General features: G+C 39.7%; 1 protein-coding gene across 7 annotated transcripts in view; it reads left to right on the top strand.

The window, feature by feature from the left end:
* Positions 1-18,324, top strand: part of PTPRK (protein tyrosine phosphatase receptor type K) — a 588,884-nt gene that overhangs the window by 346,984 nt on the left and 223,576 nt on the right. For all 7 annotated transcript variants that reach the window (XM_075924132.2, XM_075924131.2, XM_075924133.2 and 4 more), the window contains exon 7: positions 15,766-16,059. In XM_075924132.2, coding sequence (XP_075780247.1) covers positions 15,766-16,059 — 294 coding nt within the window. The remainder of the gene's footprint in view (positions 1-15,765; positions 16,060-18,324) is intronic.

The raw sequence follows: 18,324 nt of genomic DNA, 5'->3' as shown, positions 1-18,324 counted from the left end.
TTTTCAATAAAGAGATGTAAATTAGACGTATCGAAATTGTAAATGAAGCTGGAATTTGAATGTCCCGTGCTTCATTTACATAATGGCTGCCAGGATTTTTTTCGAAAAGCAGCTTTTCGAAAGAAAAAAAAGCTGCGACCACCATTATGTAAATGAAGCAGGGTAAATTCAAATCCCGTCTTCATTTACAATTTTGATACGTCTAATTTACATCCCTTTATCGAAAAAGTGATATAGTTTAGCTGTATTCTTGGATACAAACTTTTTTATTCATCCACTTAGCTGAAGCTTGCATCATGAATACCACAACATTCTTTTTTTCTGGCTATGACAAGTGCAATCTTGCCCTGCTGAAACAAAGATCATTCTCCTAGCCTGTTTCTTATCATCTCTCCATTGTTTGTATTTTTACACTGGCTCCCTCTCCTGTAATATCAGCCGTAAGCTACTTCATTGTCAAGGCCCTTCACAATTCCTGCCCTCTGTACCATCTCTCATTCAGTATGCAAAGGTTGATGCCTGTCTCCAGTCAGACCATGATCCTGCTAATTAAATTTTCAAACTAGCACCTTTGTGTTTTCCTCCCATTCTGCCTCTCAGACTTAGGAGGAGCTGTGTTTCCCTGTATATTTTATGTTTATGCAGCTATTCAGGAGATTCAAATGTTGCCCAGCTAATTAGCAGAGTGCCCACAGCTAGGTTTTAGTATCTGTTGGTGGTGCACATTTGCACATGCCTTGCTGCAGATAGAAAAACATTATGGAAAAAATCCACACGGGGTGGAAAAGATTCGAGGGAACATCGGAGGAGCTCCAAGTAAACATCTGCAAAACCATTTCATTTACCCCCCTTCAAATTGCCCCTTAAAATTCTCCTTTGTCATAATCCATACAAAAGGTGCAACAACATTTAGGCTGCTAATGTGCTGAAACCACAGCCTATCATGCTGACAGCCTTGTCTTATTGTTTCGTCATACTTCCCATATGCTTCTGTGCCCACCTGTTGCCATCTTCTTAGATTTTAAGCTTTTTTTGAGGGCTGACTTTTTGGTCAGCGTTTGTACAGCATGAAGCACAACGGAGTCCTGGTGCATGGCTAGGCTCTTACGTGCTTCAGTAATACATACAATAAATAAAGGCAAACTGTGGATGTTGGCATTTGGTTGAACTCAAGATGTAAGATTTAAACAAGTATTTCTTTTGTATAATTCCATCACATAAAACAAATGTACAGTATATAACCAGAAACCATGAGGCAAATCTTGCTTCTTTTTCGTGGGCAAAACTTAGTCACTTCAGTGGAATTTTTATTTAAGCAAGGTTCAAATTCAGAGGTGTGTCATGCCTCTTCAAACCCCGAGGGATACGTTCTTGTCATTGACCATGAATCAAACTATAGCACAGCTGTGGAATCTTAATGCCTTATGCTTTGTCACCATCTGCATGGTTAATGTTTCAAACAGGACACTGTATTTGTGCAACTACCCCTCCAGCTTTATTCCTCCTTTCCATTACAGGCAACTGGCAATCTGACAGCAAGAGTATTATTTGTAGATCGGTGTAAAGAATGTAGTATTCTCTCTCACTCCATTGCACAAGCCATGTTTTAAAGAGTCTCAGTCATTTTGGGAAGGTGCCAGTTTTTGAAGAAGGGTTTCAGAGTTGTTCTTAACCTTCAGTCAGCGTTCGTTTCTAACAACCTAAAAGTTGAGATCTTGATCACTGATGCATGTGGAGAATGAAGTAATTCTGATAAAAATTCTGAGTTAGCTTTACAACTGACTCATTTACACTGAACAAAATTGTCATCTTTATGTGCAGTGCAGCACATTATGGTCACTGCACTTGCTTTCATGCAGGCCAAGTATTGTGTATCGTTCATTGCATTCTGAAGTAATGCCCTGTATAAATGTCTTTATAATACAATATATTATCTTTTTGACAAAGCAAGCCATCCACGTCTTATTGAGTGCTTTAGTGGCATGTGCTTATATTCTAAAACACCAGAAGATTACAAGAGGTGGGAGAGAACATACTTCAGTTTTAAGGAAAATCTTTTTTATTTTCATATGTATGCTGAGCATGAGCTAATGTTGTTTTCAGTTTCTGCTGACAGTGCTGAAGCAACACACTGTTCCTCTTATTTAAGAGGAGATAATAAAATGATTGCAATGGTGTTTCAAATCAAGGTGAATAAAATGCCATGATGATGCATAGGATATGAAATCACTATGCAGAAGTTTGCAGTTTCTACTGTGAAATAATAATTCTTATTTCAGCACTTCGGGTGATCAGTAGGTACTGTGTCACAAAGATTAAACACTTTATAGCTGTACAATCTTTTTTATACTTCAGATATAAACTTGATATATTATAGGTGCTTGAAAGTTTGAGATGAACTGTGACACATTCAGTATCAACATTTGCAGAGATCCTAAATTTAAAGTTGATGTTGTTATGCCTAAAAACTGTGGGGCCATAATTTATGCAAAGTGGCAAGTGCTGCTGTTCAGTTTGTCATTTCTGTTGTGTCCATACTAACAGGTTCTTTATACAGCACCGCTGAATGTTATCAAGTTATTTTGGACATTTATATTTAAATGTTTGTGTTTAAAAGCGGTTGTTTTACTTTTCTCATTTCTGGTAGTAAAGACAAATAAGAATTATTGCCACGTTTGTAGCTGTGCCTTTTATATGAGTTGGATAAATCACTCAGTGCCACCTGGTCACTAAGCAGTTGCTTAGTGTTCTTTTGTTCCAGTCCACTAACTCCTTTAATTAAATAGTAACATTTTGTAGGTACTGTGTATCAGTGTCAGGGCAATCAACTGGCAACAAGATACAAGGCAGTTAAAAGGTAACTTTTACTTTTTGAGGTCATAATGAGTGTATATCCCGTGTCATATGAATAGGTTTGGCAGAATTCAACATTTATCTTTAATTAATCTATAAGCATATTTTTATATAAATTGTTACAATTGTGGGGAAATTGTAGGAGGAAAATCAAACAATGGACAATGGGTTAGACAATTATTTAATGGCAGTAAACATTATAAAGCTTTAACTTTCAAAAATCTAATATATTTAATATGATTTGTCAAAATCATAAATTTAAATATACAAGTTAAATTTCTATACATCCAACTCTGAAAATTTCTGAAGCAGCATTTTTCTTTTCTTACATATAAATTTCCATTAGTGTCATGGACATTTTATTGTTTGTATTTGTGTGGGAAAATAAATGTTTATTGACATTTACTGATAAAAAATATAATCCTTCATCCTATGTATGAAACATCTCAGCATGGGACTACCAATGCTAGAACTTTTCAGTGAAGTGATGAGACTCATGCCGTTTAGGTCTTTCTCATCATAACTGTGGTAATTTATGCATACAGATGAATGGTTGAGAGAGTTCAAACACATCTCAGCACTCTGTATTGTTTATGTGAAAAATGTAAACATGTGAGGATTGACACAATTTGGAAAATGTATCTAACATTTTTGAATTCCGGTTGATTTTATGAAATTGCTGTATTTTTACTGAATGTCTCGTGATATATAGAATGAATAATTTACAGACAGGCTTGGGCTATGGCAATGCAACAAAAGTCATTGAGTTGTTAATTTAGAAGCTCTCTAGACAATGAAATATCTACAGCTAAGCAAAAAATGTTTCTGATCAGGTTGCAGCAATGGAAAATCCACAGAAGAAAAGAAAGAAAAAGGTAAATGCAGTTAAAAGCTGCTGTTGAAAAGTGTCAGGCTCACCGGGCTAAGGGAAAATAACTTAATTACCTAACCTGAAAAAGTAAAGGGTGTTGCACTTCCTCAGACCTGCTGAGGAGTAAACCTGGATGAAGGGTGGGCTGGAGCAGTATTGCTTTTGAGAATGTTGATTGATACAGATTCTTAAGCGTTAAGTGTTACTCTCACACATACATCACATTCATGCTGGTAGTTTGGAGGCAGGCTGCAAGTGCAGTGTAGATTACTTTTGATTTTGCTGGTGGCTGGAATGCTGGCCAGGGGTCAGCTTCCCAGAGACTCAACCTTGATGTTCCTTGGGGAGATCCCTTTGGATTTGCAGGAGGCTTTACTTCCTCTGGGCCGGTCCCAGGTTTCTGCTGTGACGTTACATCTTGTCCAAGAGGTGGGGAGAGAGATTTTTCTGGCCACTTCTCAGTTAATTTATCTGCTTGCAGGGTCTTTGTCTGCCTTAAAAAGTCACGGATCCTAAACTGTCTATTTTGGTTGGAACAAAAAACAGGACTATGTAGCACTTTAAAGACTAACAAGATGGTTTATTAGGTGATGAGCTTTCGTGGGCCAGACCCACTTCCTCAGATCAAATAGTGGAAGAAAATTGTCACAACCATATATACCAAAGGATACAATTTAAAAAAATGAACACATGTGAAAAGGGCAAATCAAATTTCCCCATCTGTTCTGAAATTTGTTTTGTCCTTTTCACATGTGTTCATTTTTTTTTAATTGTATCCTTTGGTATATATGGTTGTGACAATTTTCTTCCACTATTTGATCTGAGGAAGTGGGTCTGGTCCACGAAAGCTCATCACCTAATAAATCATCTTGTTAGTCTTTAAAGTGCTACATAGTCCTGCTTTTTGTTCCAGCTACACCAGACTAACACGGCTACATTTCTATCTCTTTTTTTGGTTGGGTATTTCTCATTCACACCTCACACACATTCCACAGGTTACATACACAATAAAACTCAGTTGGTCTGGCATCTAATGCTCCGGCACTCCTGATGGTCCGGCACCATCGGGAACCCGGAAGTGCTCCGGGCAGCCGGACAATTGGAGCTGCTCTGCACCCGGCTTCCTCGATACAGCCTCTGCTGAAACTGACCAGCATCTGAATCAGGGAAGGTGGGGGCAGAGCAGCTGGGGTGCTGCTCAGTTGGTCCCGTAGCGCCGCCCCTCGGTGCTGCGGGACCAACCCGGCAGCACCCTAGCTGCTCTGTTCCAGGCATCCCCAAGAGCAGCTGGGGTGCTGCCGAATTGATCTTGCAGCGCTGAGGGGTGGCGCTACTGGACCAACCCGGAAGCACCCCAGATGCTCTGCCACAGGCATCCCCGATTCAGCCGCTGCTGAAACTGACCAGCAGTGGCTGAATAGGGGATGCCTAGGGCAGAGCCAGACTATCGGAAGGGAGGGCTATGAGGGGTCTGGGGGGGGGGGAGATGCCACCACAGACTCCTCATAGCTCCCCCCCCCCCCCCGCTTTCGATAGTCCGGCATATCTGATAATCCGGCACCCCCTGGGTCCTAAAGGTGCCGGATTATCGGAAGTTTACTGTATTTTCATAAGCAATATGGTTTCTAAGTAAAGTTGGGCCTTATGATGGCCTTGAGTACAGGAAATTGCATTGTACTACAGATAGCATGATAAAAAGCTTAACAAATTATAAATAAGAAAGCCAAGGTCAGAGAAGAAGGAAAAAGCAGAGTATGTCTGGTCAGCTAGACACCAGTGAAGAGGGAGGGAGGGAGGTTGTGTCCGACTGGTTACAAAGGATAGCTTGATGCAGGAGTCAGAGGAGACACCATGTGAATAGGAAGACAAAGTTTAGGACCACATCTACCCTCAAAAGTTTTCTTCCATTGGTGCAAAGCTTTCTAGACAAAAATTACATCGCTTGGAATATTGAATGAAATGTTTCTGTTAAGGTTTAATAATTTATTCCATTCATGGAAAAAGAGCTTTTATCAAATATTTTGCTGGAAAATTCTATATTTTTAATATCCAAATTTTCCTTCAGAAGGGACCATCTACTCTGACCTCTTGCATAACCCATGCAAGAACATTTCACCCATTTGCCCCTATATTGAGCACAATTTCTTGTCTGATTTAAAATGTACTTTCCAGAAAGGCACCCAGTCTTGATTTGAAGATATGAAAAATGGACAGTCTACGACTTTCCTTGGTAGCTTGTTTCAATGATTAACCACTCTCTTTTAAATATTTGTAATTTATTTCTAATCTGAATTTGTCGAGCTTTAGCTTTTCAGCTTCTGGTTCCCCTTAGGCCCTTTTTTGCTAGACTAAAGAGCTTTTAAGTATCTAATCTATTTTCTTGCTGGGGGAAGGTACACCTTAATAAAGGCATTTGTCAGTCTTCTTTTTGATAAGATGAACATATTGAACACTTCTCTGTAAGGCATTTTCTCCAGCACTCAAATCATTTTTGTAGCTCTTCTCTGTACCTTCTCCGATTGTTGAACATCCATTAAGAAGATAATGTGGACACCATAACTGTATGCTTGTGTGTCAATTCTGTAGTGCAATCCAGATCTGTACAGGGTTGTCTCCGCTGCCCTGTTACTCTGAATGCCTTACATATAAGCGTACTGGGCAGCCTTGGTTCAGTACTTCTGACAGCGGCAGTACGTTGGTGCAGTGAGTTGTCTGTATAAACCACATTTATAATCTTATCAAAAATGAAATCTAGTTTGTTTACCATGATGTGTTTTCAATGAGACCATGTTGACTGGCATTAAAGATACTCCCATCCTTTTTAAAATTATTTTTATTGACTCCTACATATATTTTTTCCATTATTTTGCACGGGATTGATATCCAGCTAACTAGCCAATACCTGGGTCATCCTGTGTGCACATTCTGAATACAGGCACAAGATTCCATGTTTTGAATTTTTTAAACATACTAGTTCTGCAAGTTGCATTGTTATCATCATACCTAAAATATGATGCTTCCAAATTTTTGTTTTTTTGTTGTTTGTGATAATATGTACTTATTCAAAGGGAAGAATAAGCATTCACAGTTACAATACTGCCCAGTCCCAAATGTTAAAAAAACATGTGATTGGCTTAAAATAATGTGGTTTAAAAATAAATGTTGGGTTTCTTTTTATTTACTTTTTTGGTTATTGCACATTTTGAAACACATGCAGGTCATTCTTTAAGGTTTCTTCTTCCCCAAAACTATGAGGGCTAAGACACTTCTTTTTTAATAAATTTAATGCTGGGCGTTTCTTGTTATCATCTGACTGAAAGATGGGCATTTTAAGTAAAATATCAAATACTGTAATAAATATAGGAAAAGAATAAATAAAAGTTGGCAATACTGCTTGACAATTACTACCACTAAAATAAATGTTTTCTTAATCCTCCCCCTTGATGCAAAGTTTGTGCACATGTTCTGTATTAGAAATGAGTAGTAGTGATGTGTGTGGGCATGTGGTACAGTTCATACATGGAATACTACAGTACATACAAATGGTCTGGGTGAATAATGTAGTAAAGTTGTAAAGGGTATATTTTAATGTGCTAATATGTAATCTTTTACTTTTATAATACCATTTATGATTCTAAAATCATTAAATAATTATAATGTTTTCTGGTTTGCCTGTGATATATAATTAATTATCACACTGTGTATATTAAGGATGATATGATGCAAGAAAAATCAGTTAAATTTGATGCTTTGTGCTTACTGTAGTCAGTGTTGCCTCAATATCAGAGTGCATTTAAGACATAATGTCAGTCAAACCCTGATTTCAACATACTGAATTACTAACATATAGGCATTTTGAACTGACCAAATACTAAAAACATTATGCATGAACATTCATATTTTAGTTGTCATAGGAGTTTGTGCTCCTTTTATGTTTGCTTCCTGCAGACATTCTAGCAGGCAAGTTCACTGGCTGGAATGTTCACCAAAAAGCTTACATTTAAGCAGTAGTGCACAATATCTGTGGAAACGACATCTTTAGTTCATAAATAAAAATATTCACACCTCATCACAGAAGGAAATGAAACTTATCATGTATGACCTATATGAAATATTTGAAATTCATTACCAATATCTATTCAAAGCAGATATTGATCACATTGATTAGCTCATGAACAATCACTAGGTTGAAATAATTTTGCATAAATCTTTACAGAAGTGTGACCACATTTGTGGGATTTCTTATTTATTCATGAACATTTCATATACAAGACTTAAGCCAAATTCAGTGAAAAAATTGTGTTCTATGAAAAGTTTACGTCTCTGGTGATAAGAATGTCATACTGGGTTGAACCAATGATCCATTTAGCCCATTGTCCTATGTCTGACAATGTCTAATGTCAGTTGCCTGAGCAAGAATGAACAAAACAAGACAATTTCATATGATCTATCCCATGGTCCCACTGCTGGGATTTGGGAGGTTTGCATCCCAGACCATCTTGGCTAATAGCCATTGATGGAGCTATCTTCCATCAACTCAAGGGTGCTGGAAATAAATGTATATGGAATCTCCATCACTGGAGATATTCAAGAGCAAGTTAGACAGATATCTGTCAGGGATGATATAGATGGTGCTTGGTCCTGCCGTGAGGGCAGGAGACTGGATTTGATGATCTCTCGTGGTCCTTTCCAGTTCTAGTGTTCTGTGATTCTATAATGAGAGTGATTTGAACCAAACTGCAAACTCAGTATGTAATGGAAACCATTTTAAGTCAGGAGGTGTTGCAGCTTAGCTTCAGCATCTATGCATGAAGCTATGTAATTTGTTTTGAACCCATTTATATTGGTGGTCTTCACCTCATCCCTAGGCAGTGAGTGCCACAGATTGAGAAGATGGTATATAAAGAACAACTTGTTTTTGTTTCTTTTAAATCTGCTATCTATAAATTTCATCAGGAGATCCTTAGTTCTTGTGTCACATGAAGGGGCAAATAATGCTTCCTTATTCACATTCTCCAACATATTCATGATTTTATTAGACCTCTGATACAGCTATACCTTAGTCATCTCTTTTTTAAGCTGAACAGTTTCACACATTTTATCTTCTGCTTTTATGGAAGCTGTGTCATTCCTCAAATCATTTTCATTGCCCTTCTCTGTATTTTTTTCTAGTTCTAATATCTTTTTGGAGATGGTGCACCCAGAACTTCATTCAGTATTGAGGGCGTGTGTGCCATGAATTTGCACAGTGGTGGCATTATAACATTTTCTATTTTATTTGCTTGCCTAATGATTACCAAATTTCTGTTAGATTTATTTGACTGCCACTGCACATCGAGCAGATGTTTTAAGGAAACTATAATGATGGCTCCATGATCTCTTTCTTCAGTGACAGTAGCTAATTTAGACCCCATCATTTTGTATGCATATTTGGATTTTTTTTCCATTGTACATTACTTTGCAGAGTGGGTTTCAGCATCAAATGCACTTAAATATATACTTGTCTTTTTTCATAGTCTCTCAGATGTGACAATTAAGTAATTAATAATTCTGGGTGATGTCTCAAATCGAAAGATCAAACTTTTTGCTCTAAGTTTAGTAGTACATGTTGAAACTCTCTAAACCGGAACTCTTTGGGCCGGCACAGAGGTTGCAGGACTAGAGAGTTCCAGTGAGGGCCAGCAGCAGGGATCCTGTGGGGATGGCAGGGAAGTGGGCTGCCTCAAGCAAGCTGACTGTCCAGTGTGCCTGGGAGTCCTGGTGTATGGCTGCTTGGTGGGACTGGGAGGGTGGTAGGGAAGGCTCAGCAGGGCTAGGAGCCAAAGGCGGTGGCTTGGTGGGGCAGGGAGCTGTTACAGCTGCCCGGCAGAGCCTGGAGCTGTGGTGTGCAGCTGCCTTGTGGGTCCTGGTGCCACAGCAGTAGTGGCTGCTCAGTGCGGTCAGCAAGGCAGCGGTGCTGGTAGGAAGTGGGGAGTTGGGCCAGTAGCTGGGGGACCAGAAATGACCTCCCCGGTCCAGCAAAATCCCTCATCCAGGACCAGTCCGGTCTCTAGGATGCCAGATCAGGGAGGTCTAACTTGTAGTATTCTCAACCGAGACTGCATTTTTTTGAGAGGGCAAATTTAGGTTTCCCCTCTTGCTTATTGCCTTTATTTCTTTCCATACCACACTTGAAAGCTTCACATTTGGACAAACCATTTTTCCAGCTCTCTTGGCAAGAGTAGTGCTTTTTATTCTATAGGAGCTAGACCACTAGACTAGAAAACCACATACTCCTTTGTCCTGTAGGATCTCTGTATTGTGTGCTGATTTATGCAGTAACTCCAACCTGAGGCCATTGATTGGGTAGTGTTGTATACACCTGATAATAGTGTAATGGAAATATCACAACATTATAATGGTCTCAACACACCCACTAATTCAGGGACAGGCAAAATATGCCCTGTGGGCTGGATCCATCCTGCTAAGCTGCCAGATCCTGCCCATGACCCAGCTGCCTGCCTGTCCCACCCTGCAGGCTGCTCAGAGCAGGTGGCTATGGGGGCCACGTGTGCCTCTGAGCACCGGGCAGTAGGAAGAGGAGGTTAGGTTGAAAACCAGTCAATTAGAACTGCTTGTTTGCAGGTCAGGCAGCATGCAAAGTACCCCTCCTCCCACTGGTGCTCGCAGCACTCAGAACAGCACATGCTCCCCGTAGCTCTGAGCAGTGTGTGGGGATTTGTAAGGTAGGGAGCCTACCTGTAGGGGCTACTGGCCAGGATCTACTTAGGTGAGCATCTCATGGCCGGACCCTACCTCTGGCAGCTCAGCCACTCCCTCGCCCAACACTCTGCCCCCTTCCTGCACCACTACCCCATGTAATCTAAACCCTCTGCACTCTCACTCCTGTCCCATACTGCAGCCCAAATCCCTGCACCACCTCCTGAACCAGGTCCAGCTCCCTCTCAAACCCTGCACTCCATCCTGCACCCCTCCCCCAGGTTAGAATTCTCTCTTGCAACCATTAAGGATATTTAATATCGGGTAATTGATTAATTGAATAGTTGATACATTTTTGCATTGACTATTCGATTAGTTGATAGGGCCCCACTGCCTTTGAAGTGTAGCAACAGCCCTAGGGAAAGGGCTGGGGCCCGGGGTAACACTGTCAAAGTGGTAACACCACATGGAGCCCTGGGTCAGCTGGGGACTCCGCAGCTGATGTGGGGCTCCATGCAGTGCTGCCGCTTTGAAATGCTGCTAGCAGCCTGATGCCAGGCTCCCCACAGTACTTCAAAGCAGCAGCGCCGCACGGAGCAGCTGACCCCGCGCTCTGTGCAGTGTTGCTGCTTTGAGCTACCCTCCTTTCTCCCCCCTTTCCCCTCCCCCCTTGCTGCTTCTACCTGATAGAGGCAGCAGATGGGAGGGGAGCGATTAGTCAACTATCCAATAAGCATTTTCTTATTGACTAAACAACTAGTTCTTCACATCCCTAGCACCCATTAAGGATGTTAAGGACTAGTCAACTATCCGATAAGCAAATGCTTATCATATAGTCAAGTTGATTAGTTGATTCCCTGCCTCTATCAGATAGAGGCAGCAAAGGGGGAGGAGAGAGGATACTTCGAAGTGGCAGCGCTGCACGGAGCCCAAGGTCAGCTGCTTCGTGTGGAACTGCCACTTTGACCCCAGGCTCTGCATGACATTTCAAATTGGCAGTGCAGCCTGAAGCCCAGCATCAACAAGGGATTCTGAGTCCCACGCTGACCCCAAGCTCCATATGGGCACTTCCACTTTAAAATGCTCAAGAGCCCCCCAACGAGCTATCAACTAGTCGAGTAGTCGATGGAATTTCTAGTAAATTACTCAATATTTAACATCCTTAGCACCTATAACCCCTCCAAGATCCTGCATCCCCAATCCCTTGCCCCAGGTGATAACCACCTCCCAGAGCCTGCATTCCCTCCTGGTCAGAATCCTCTCCGGCAACCGTACCCCTGCCAGACCCTGTACTATCTCCTGCATCTCAATTCCCTGCCCTAGGTCACACCCTCCCCCATTACCCAACCTCCATCCCAGACCCCACATCTCCTCATTAATATTACGGAAGTATGCAGCCCTTGACCACTTACCAATTCTTGGAGTACCCATACGATCAAAAAATTATTGCCCACCCCTGCACTTATTGTTAATGTTATTTTTCAGGTTACTAGATCTAGAAAAACAAAATATACCATTTGGAATTATAATAGGAGAAGATTTGATACATCTGGTCATACTATTAATGATTCTCATTTATTATTCTAAGTTAATTGGGTAACATCAGAAAAGTTTATCTGGTATATTGGGATTGCATGCTTCAGTTGACTCTTAGTGTACTTTAGGGATTTTTGGTTGCAGCATACCTCTGGGTCTGATAGTGTATTGTGTTATGAAGAATATTAATACTGCTGCAGAACAATTACTTGTTCATTTGCTATCTGATTAAAATTCATACATAATTTATTGGAACAGGAAGGGACTTATTTATAAAGTCTTTGTCCTCAAGAGCTTTAAAAAAATGCATATGCTAATGTAAGAATACACTTTACATCCAACATACAAAAAATTAATATTCAGTGGTATATTAGTCTCATTAATGCATAGTTTCACTTGTAATAATCATGCTGTTAATCAAAGTATATACTTCTAAACATAGCTTGATACTATAGAGGTTCAGAACTTGGAGGTGTTGGTATATCATCCTCAACAATGTTTGCTGTTTGCTATAAGACTGACCTTAGAATTCATTAGTTTGACATTTAATATGCTAGTTCCACAGAAAATGAACTGTCTTCATTAAGCTATGCTTCATTGCTAAGGTTTGATTCAGGTAAAGATTCAAAGTGATTCTATTTTAGCAAGAAAATCAAGAGGGGGTAGTGGAATTTAGATGAATAATTAGTTCAGATTCTTGAGAGTCCTGATTGTCCTGAACTAAACTGTGTAGGACTTGTCACATCACTGAATTGTCCTAAGTCTGTCACTCGGGATAAACTGAAATAATTCCAATTGTTCCCATTATGAGGTTACATGTAGGGTTGCCAGATGGTTTCAGAAAAAATACCAAACAAAAGGGGGGAAAAAAAACACTCCAGGAAAAAGTACGTTGAGCAAAAAAATAAAAATAAAAAACAACCAATCCACCGTGGCCCCTTTAAAAACCGCGTGGTGAGGCTTTTTGGCCCTAACAGGCAGCCAGCAGCCACCCGCCATCTTGCCTCCCTGCGCCAGACTAGACAGCTCCCTGCTAAGCACTAGGATTGCCAGGCTGCCTCCGTATTGAGCTGGACAGCCCGGGATTTTCACCTCCTGTCCGGGAAAAAATCAGAAAGTACCAGACATTTTAGGTGTCCGGTATTTTCTGAATATTTTTACCGGACACGATATGAAAACAACAGACTGTCTGGTCCAATACTGGACACCTGGCAATCCTAGTTACATGGATTCATAGAGAGCACAGTTTTCAAATCGTGTTGCATGACATGAGTGCTTTGGGTGCAGAGCTATTATGGAAGCTAATGGGAAATCCCTCCCTGACAAAATTTTGTAATGCTTGCTATTTGGGCAGTCTGATTGTGACAGGTTGGATCACAGAAATCCCCTTGTGGTTGTCCCTTAGTGTGCTGATCAAGCCACTGAGCCCGCCTTCCTGCCCTGTGGGGCTCCCTACCATCTTTTCCTGTTGGGTTTACTGCCCCCTGCAGAGCAACACAGATGCTGAACTAGTTCAGTTCTGGGATGGCTCAGCTATAAAGGTGCAGAACCCAAGAACGCAGTTCCGAAGGAGGACTGAAACCACAAATAAATCTGTCTTACTCCATTTAAAAGTTTTATAAAGAGAAACCTCATAAGGTCAGTCCCCTTTATCAATGAAAGAGAGATGCGCACAGTGGTTGCTTTCTCCCCCCCCCCCCTCCCCCGGTAACAGTTATTTGCACTGAGCTTGATAATAAACAAAAGCATATTATTAAGTATAAAAAGTGTGATTAATGTGGTTGCAAGTGAAAACAGAAAGAGGAAAGAAAGGTACTAAGTTAAAATAAACAAGGGACATCAGCTAGTTCTAATATTCTAAGAAACGTATTGCATGCAAATGTTTACCCTAAACAATTGATCTTATCTCAGGTAAAATGTTTCCGTCAGAGTTGATTTATACTCTAACCTGGGTCTATGACTTTTTTCAGAGTTCTTTGTCACCGGGTCTTTTCATGTACATCCTCGTAGGGTGGATAAGGTAGTTTCAAAGGACAGCTGAAGACAAAAACTGATTGATATCCATTCTCCAGACTTTCCCTCTGGGCAGAAACCCTTTGTTTAGCACTCCCCATTCCCATGGAAAAGTACCCACATGCAAAATGGATTCCAGTAACAGGTTAGGTATATTTCTAGTACCAAGCACAATTTGGAATTACAGGACAAACAACACTATTCACAGGTCATTAGTTCGAGTACTGAACTATTATGTTCCGAAAGTATCCCTAATGACCCTTATTAGCATATTCAGAATTAAAACTAGATTCACGCTTAATATTTCTAACTTCACATACAAGAATGATACATGCACAAAAAATAGGACATACAGATTCAGCAGATTGTAAAATTGATACGTTACATGGCACATTTTGCATAAAGTGTCTGTTATGCATAATTCATAAGCCAATTTTCATAAACCAAGGGGAGGGGGCTGTGACACTGATCCTTTCTAAAAGTGGCGAGTATGTAATTCTAGAAAAATATCTAGTAGCTCCTAATGGTGACATTTCTGGCAGGGATACAGAGGGACAAGGAAATCTCATCCCAAACTTCCCTTCAAAGTGGTGACAGAATGTGACAAGGTGTTGAAGCATCTTGAGGTCATTATTGTTCTGAATAAACACAGGGAGGTGATGTATTTACTAAGAATTTTTACATAGTCACTGTTCAAAGATCAGAAACACTTTAATTGCTTCATTTTCTTAAACGTGTTTGTGTTTCCTTTTGGGGTAGAAGGATGGGAAGGTAGTGGGGTGGAGTTAGATTTCTTATTTATGCACTTACCACCAGATGTCTCTACCTGCTTGAAGTTGCTATGTTAGTTCTGCACCACTGCTGTGTAAAACCCCTATGAGACTTGAATTTAGCATTGTTGCCTAATTAACTGAAACAAATTAGCTGAAATATGTGCCATCTGGAATGAAAATGAACCTTCCATGTTTATCACTGGACTCATTTTATTGGAAAAATACATGTTGCTTTGATTATTTCTTAAAATAAATCACTCCTAAGCAATGTGCTACTCTAGGCAGAAATTTCATGAATTTTTTTCCTCACACCTTTTCAGTCCTTTGTTTTTCAGTCCCTTTCATTTTACGGCTTTGTTTAAACTGTATTACAGTTTAGATTTGTTGGTTTTTTATTGAGGAACCATAAAAAATTCCATATATTATTATAAATCTTCACATTGTCGCCATACAGTCCATATGCCCCAATTCTAAATGATCTGAAGGGCTTTGATGTATTTCCATATTGTTCCTTCTATTCTACACGTGGCAGGTTTGAAATGGACTGCAATTATTTTTTTTGGAGATGCTGTACAGGGGGCAAGAGGACATGACACTGCAACTGTTTCTGGAGGAATTGTTCATAGCTCCTCTCAATAAAAAAAAAAAGTTGCTTTTGAAATTCAATGACCCTATTTTTTTGTCTTGTAAAATGCATACATTGCCATGAAGTAATTCATGATAGTTCAGGAAATGTTACCGGATAAGGCTCTTATAAATCAGCAGAGATCTGGAGCCAGAATCTGTTGGAATAAATAAATATAACTTATTGGCTTCAGTGGAGCTATGCTGAATTGTAACAGCTGAGAATATAATCTCCTGTTCTTATTGGTGTTTTGTTCTGGCTTTGCTTCCCAGTTCTGGCATCTCTAACCACAAGATGATAACTTCTTATTTAGAGACACCTTCAACTACATTTGTATTAACAATATTGTGCTCTTTCTAGGTTTTATTCAGTGTGTATATTTTAATGTCTTACAGAACCACCTCGACCAATAGCACCCCCCCAGTTACTTGGTGTTGGTCCTACATATTTGCTGATTCAGCTGAATGCTAATTCCATAATTGGTGATGGGCCTATCATTCTGAAAGAAGTGGAGTACCGAATGACTTCTGGGACCTGGACAGAAACCCATGCTGTAAATGCACCAACTTATAAACTATGGCACTTAGACCCAGATACTGAGTATGAAATCCGTGTCCTTCTTACCAGGCCTGGAGAAGGAGGAACTGGCCAGTCAGGGCCACCACTCATCACCAGAACTAAATGTGCAGGTGAGGTGTGATTTTTGTTTTGTTTTGCCAGTTTGTTTTCACTGTAATTGTGGTGTTACTATTGCAATAGTTCTCCTTTTTGAGGCACCTCCGACCGTCTGAAAGTTCTTATGCCATGCTTGGCCCCATATTCTGCTTATTCCACATTGTTTCCATTTGTTTACTGGGATCTAGGAAGCTGTGACAAAATGTCTGAATGCATATAGTGAAACCAAAGGAGGGTTGTTAAGGAACTCAGGAAAGGGTAAATCAATGACCAAAACAACTCCACTGAAGCTGGGTACTGGAGTGGTTAAGACAACAATGGCTGAGCCATCAATTGGTGGGAATATTTGCCTGGCCACTGGTGTGTATTGCTGAGTCACCAGGCAAGTTTGAGCAATCCCCGCAATGATGGCCTCTTGCAAGTGAGTCATTTCATTGTAGCACCCTTGCTTCACATTAGCTATTGACTACTGTTCAACACCCACCCGAACTTTGGTTAGCTCCCTGTTTATTGTCTTTGGAGAGTTAGCATGTGGACACTTCCCAGATCCACAGTATTTTTTAGTGACAATCATAAAATTAAATTCTCCTAACTTCATATGCATTAATGAAATACATATTTAAATGGAACAGTGGGTTTCAGCAGCTTATAACCTTTGCTATGATATCTAACATGGCATGCTTTATATGCAGCATCACAGTTATATACAAATGTTGAATATGAGGGGATTACAAGGCTCTCCTCTGAGATGTAAATTGTAACAGTCACATTGCTTAGTTCTAGCATTTTTATATTTATATCGTGGTGAGAGCAATGTTAGAGTGAAATCTCCATTCTCAGAGTAGCTATGGATCCCAACTTGACAGCTCGTTCTAATGCACATTATAGTATGTATGATTATTCTTTTCAGTTACTATTGGAAAAGGTCAGCGCCAGCATTAGGAGCAAATGTCGTAAGTGTCCTTAACTTGACCCGGTCAGTGAGTTTATATTCCAGAAAATTAGACCAGCTGTAATGATACTGTTTTACTTTGAAACTAAACATTGCATTTCTTGGGAGCTGAAGTACTCTCCTCATTTAATTTCCTAAACAAACAAGCTCTCAGCATAAAGCAATTCTGAAACTGCAGGCAATTTTGAAATTTGAAAGAGGCGATCTTATTTCTCATTTACTATATACCTCTCTTGAAAAGTGAAAGTATTCATGGGTCTAGCTCAGGTCAGATAACAGCTATTGAAATCTAGTCTAGTTTAAAGTGTAAGTTCAATTCTCTTAACTATTCTAAACGTTGCTCCAAAAATATAGAAATTTGAAGCAGCTTCTTTATTAAGGCAACACAACCTAGAGTCTCTTTCCAGAAATCAGTTTCGACATTTGTGTTCCTAATACGTGAAAGGCTGCCTAATATGAAAAAGGTAAGAAGAGAGTTATGGTATGTAACAGGCCTGACATACCTTTAGCTAGTCAGTTTAAGGGGAGGAAAGCAATGTGTATATTTTCATATTTTAAAAATTACATTTATAAAAATAGAATATATTCTTGATGAGTTTGATAGTATGACTGGATCAAAATCATAGTGTTACGTATTTGTGCATGTAACAGTGTATTTAATTATTAAAACTTTAAGCAATATAGTCTTCTCATTCCATGATAGCATGGGTACCTATTTTTCAATAAAAGATGGCAACTCTAGTCCCTGAGAAGTTGAGTTACTTGCCTCAGGCAATATAGTGAGTCTTTGACAGGGTTTGGATTAGAATGTGATTTCCAGGTCTTTACTCCTTTCAGCCATCTGCTGTAATAGTGAAGACAGAGATTTCTCTTCCAGAAGGGCTTCCTTTGGGCTTTTGCCACTATATTGTAGTTTTAAAACTTGCAAAATCAGTGTAAAATCTCTCTGAATTGTGTGTGTAAAGAAAGCATCTTTAAAATGATGCTCACCTTCAGAAGGAAACAATACAATACCAGCCTCTTCAAACAAGGAAGTTTTAAAAAGCAAGAAAAAAAGCCAATTATGAAATAGCTAGCGGTGTGATATAGTCTTTGCTGGTAGTGTTAGCTTGGTTGCTATCGGGTGGCTTAATATGCTGTATTGTAGTCCAGTAGCTGCATTACCTTGTTTTGGAAAATTCTCATTTTGATTTCAGACAGGATGGCTTAAGATAGCTATCATTGTTTCCCTTTTGCTAGATTTGTACTTCTGTATGTTTTCTGACTTTAAAGATGAATTTTGAAAAAAGTTATAATTGATGGTCCATGTAATATCAAATATAGTGAC

This window comes from Pelodiscus sinensis, chromosome 3 (genome assembly GCF_052426305.1).
Source record: "Pelodiscus sinensis isolate ZL-2025 chromosome 3, ASM5242630v1, whole genome shotgun sequence".
Taxonomy (NCBI): Eukaryota; Metazoa; Chordata; order Testudines; family Trionychidae; genus Pelodiscus; species Pelodiscus sinensis.
This window is presented reverse-complemented; position numbering and strand designations above follow the sequence as displayed.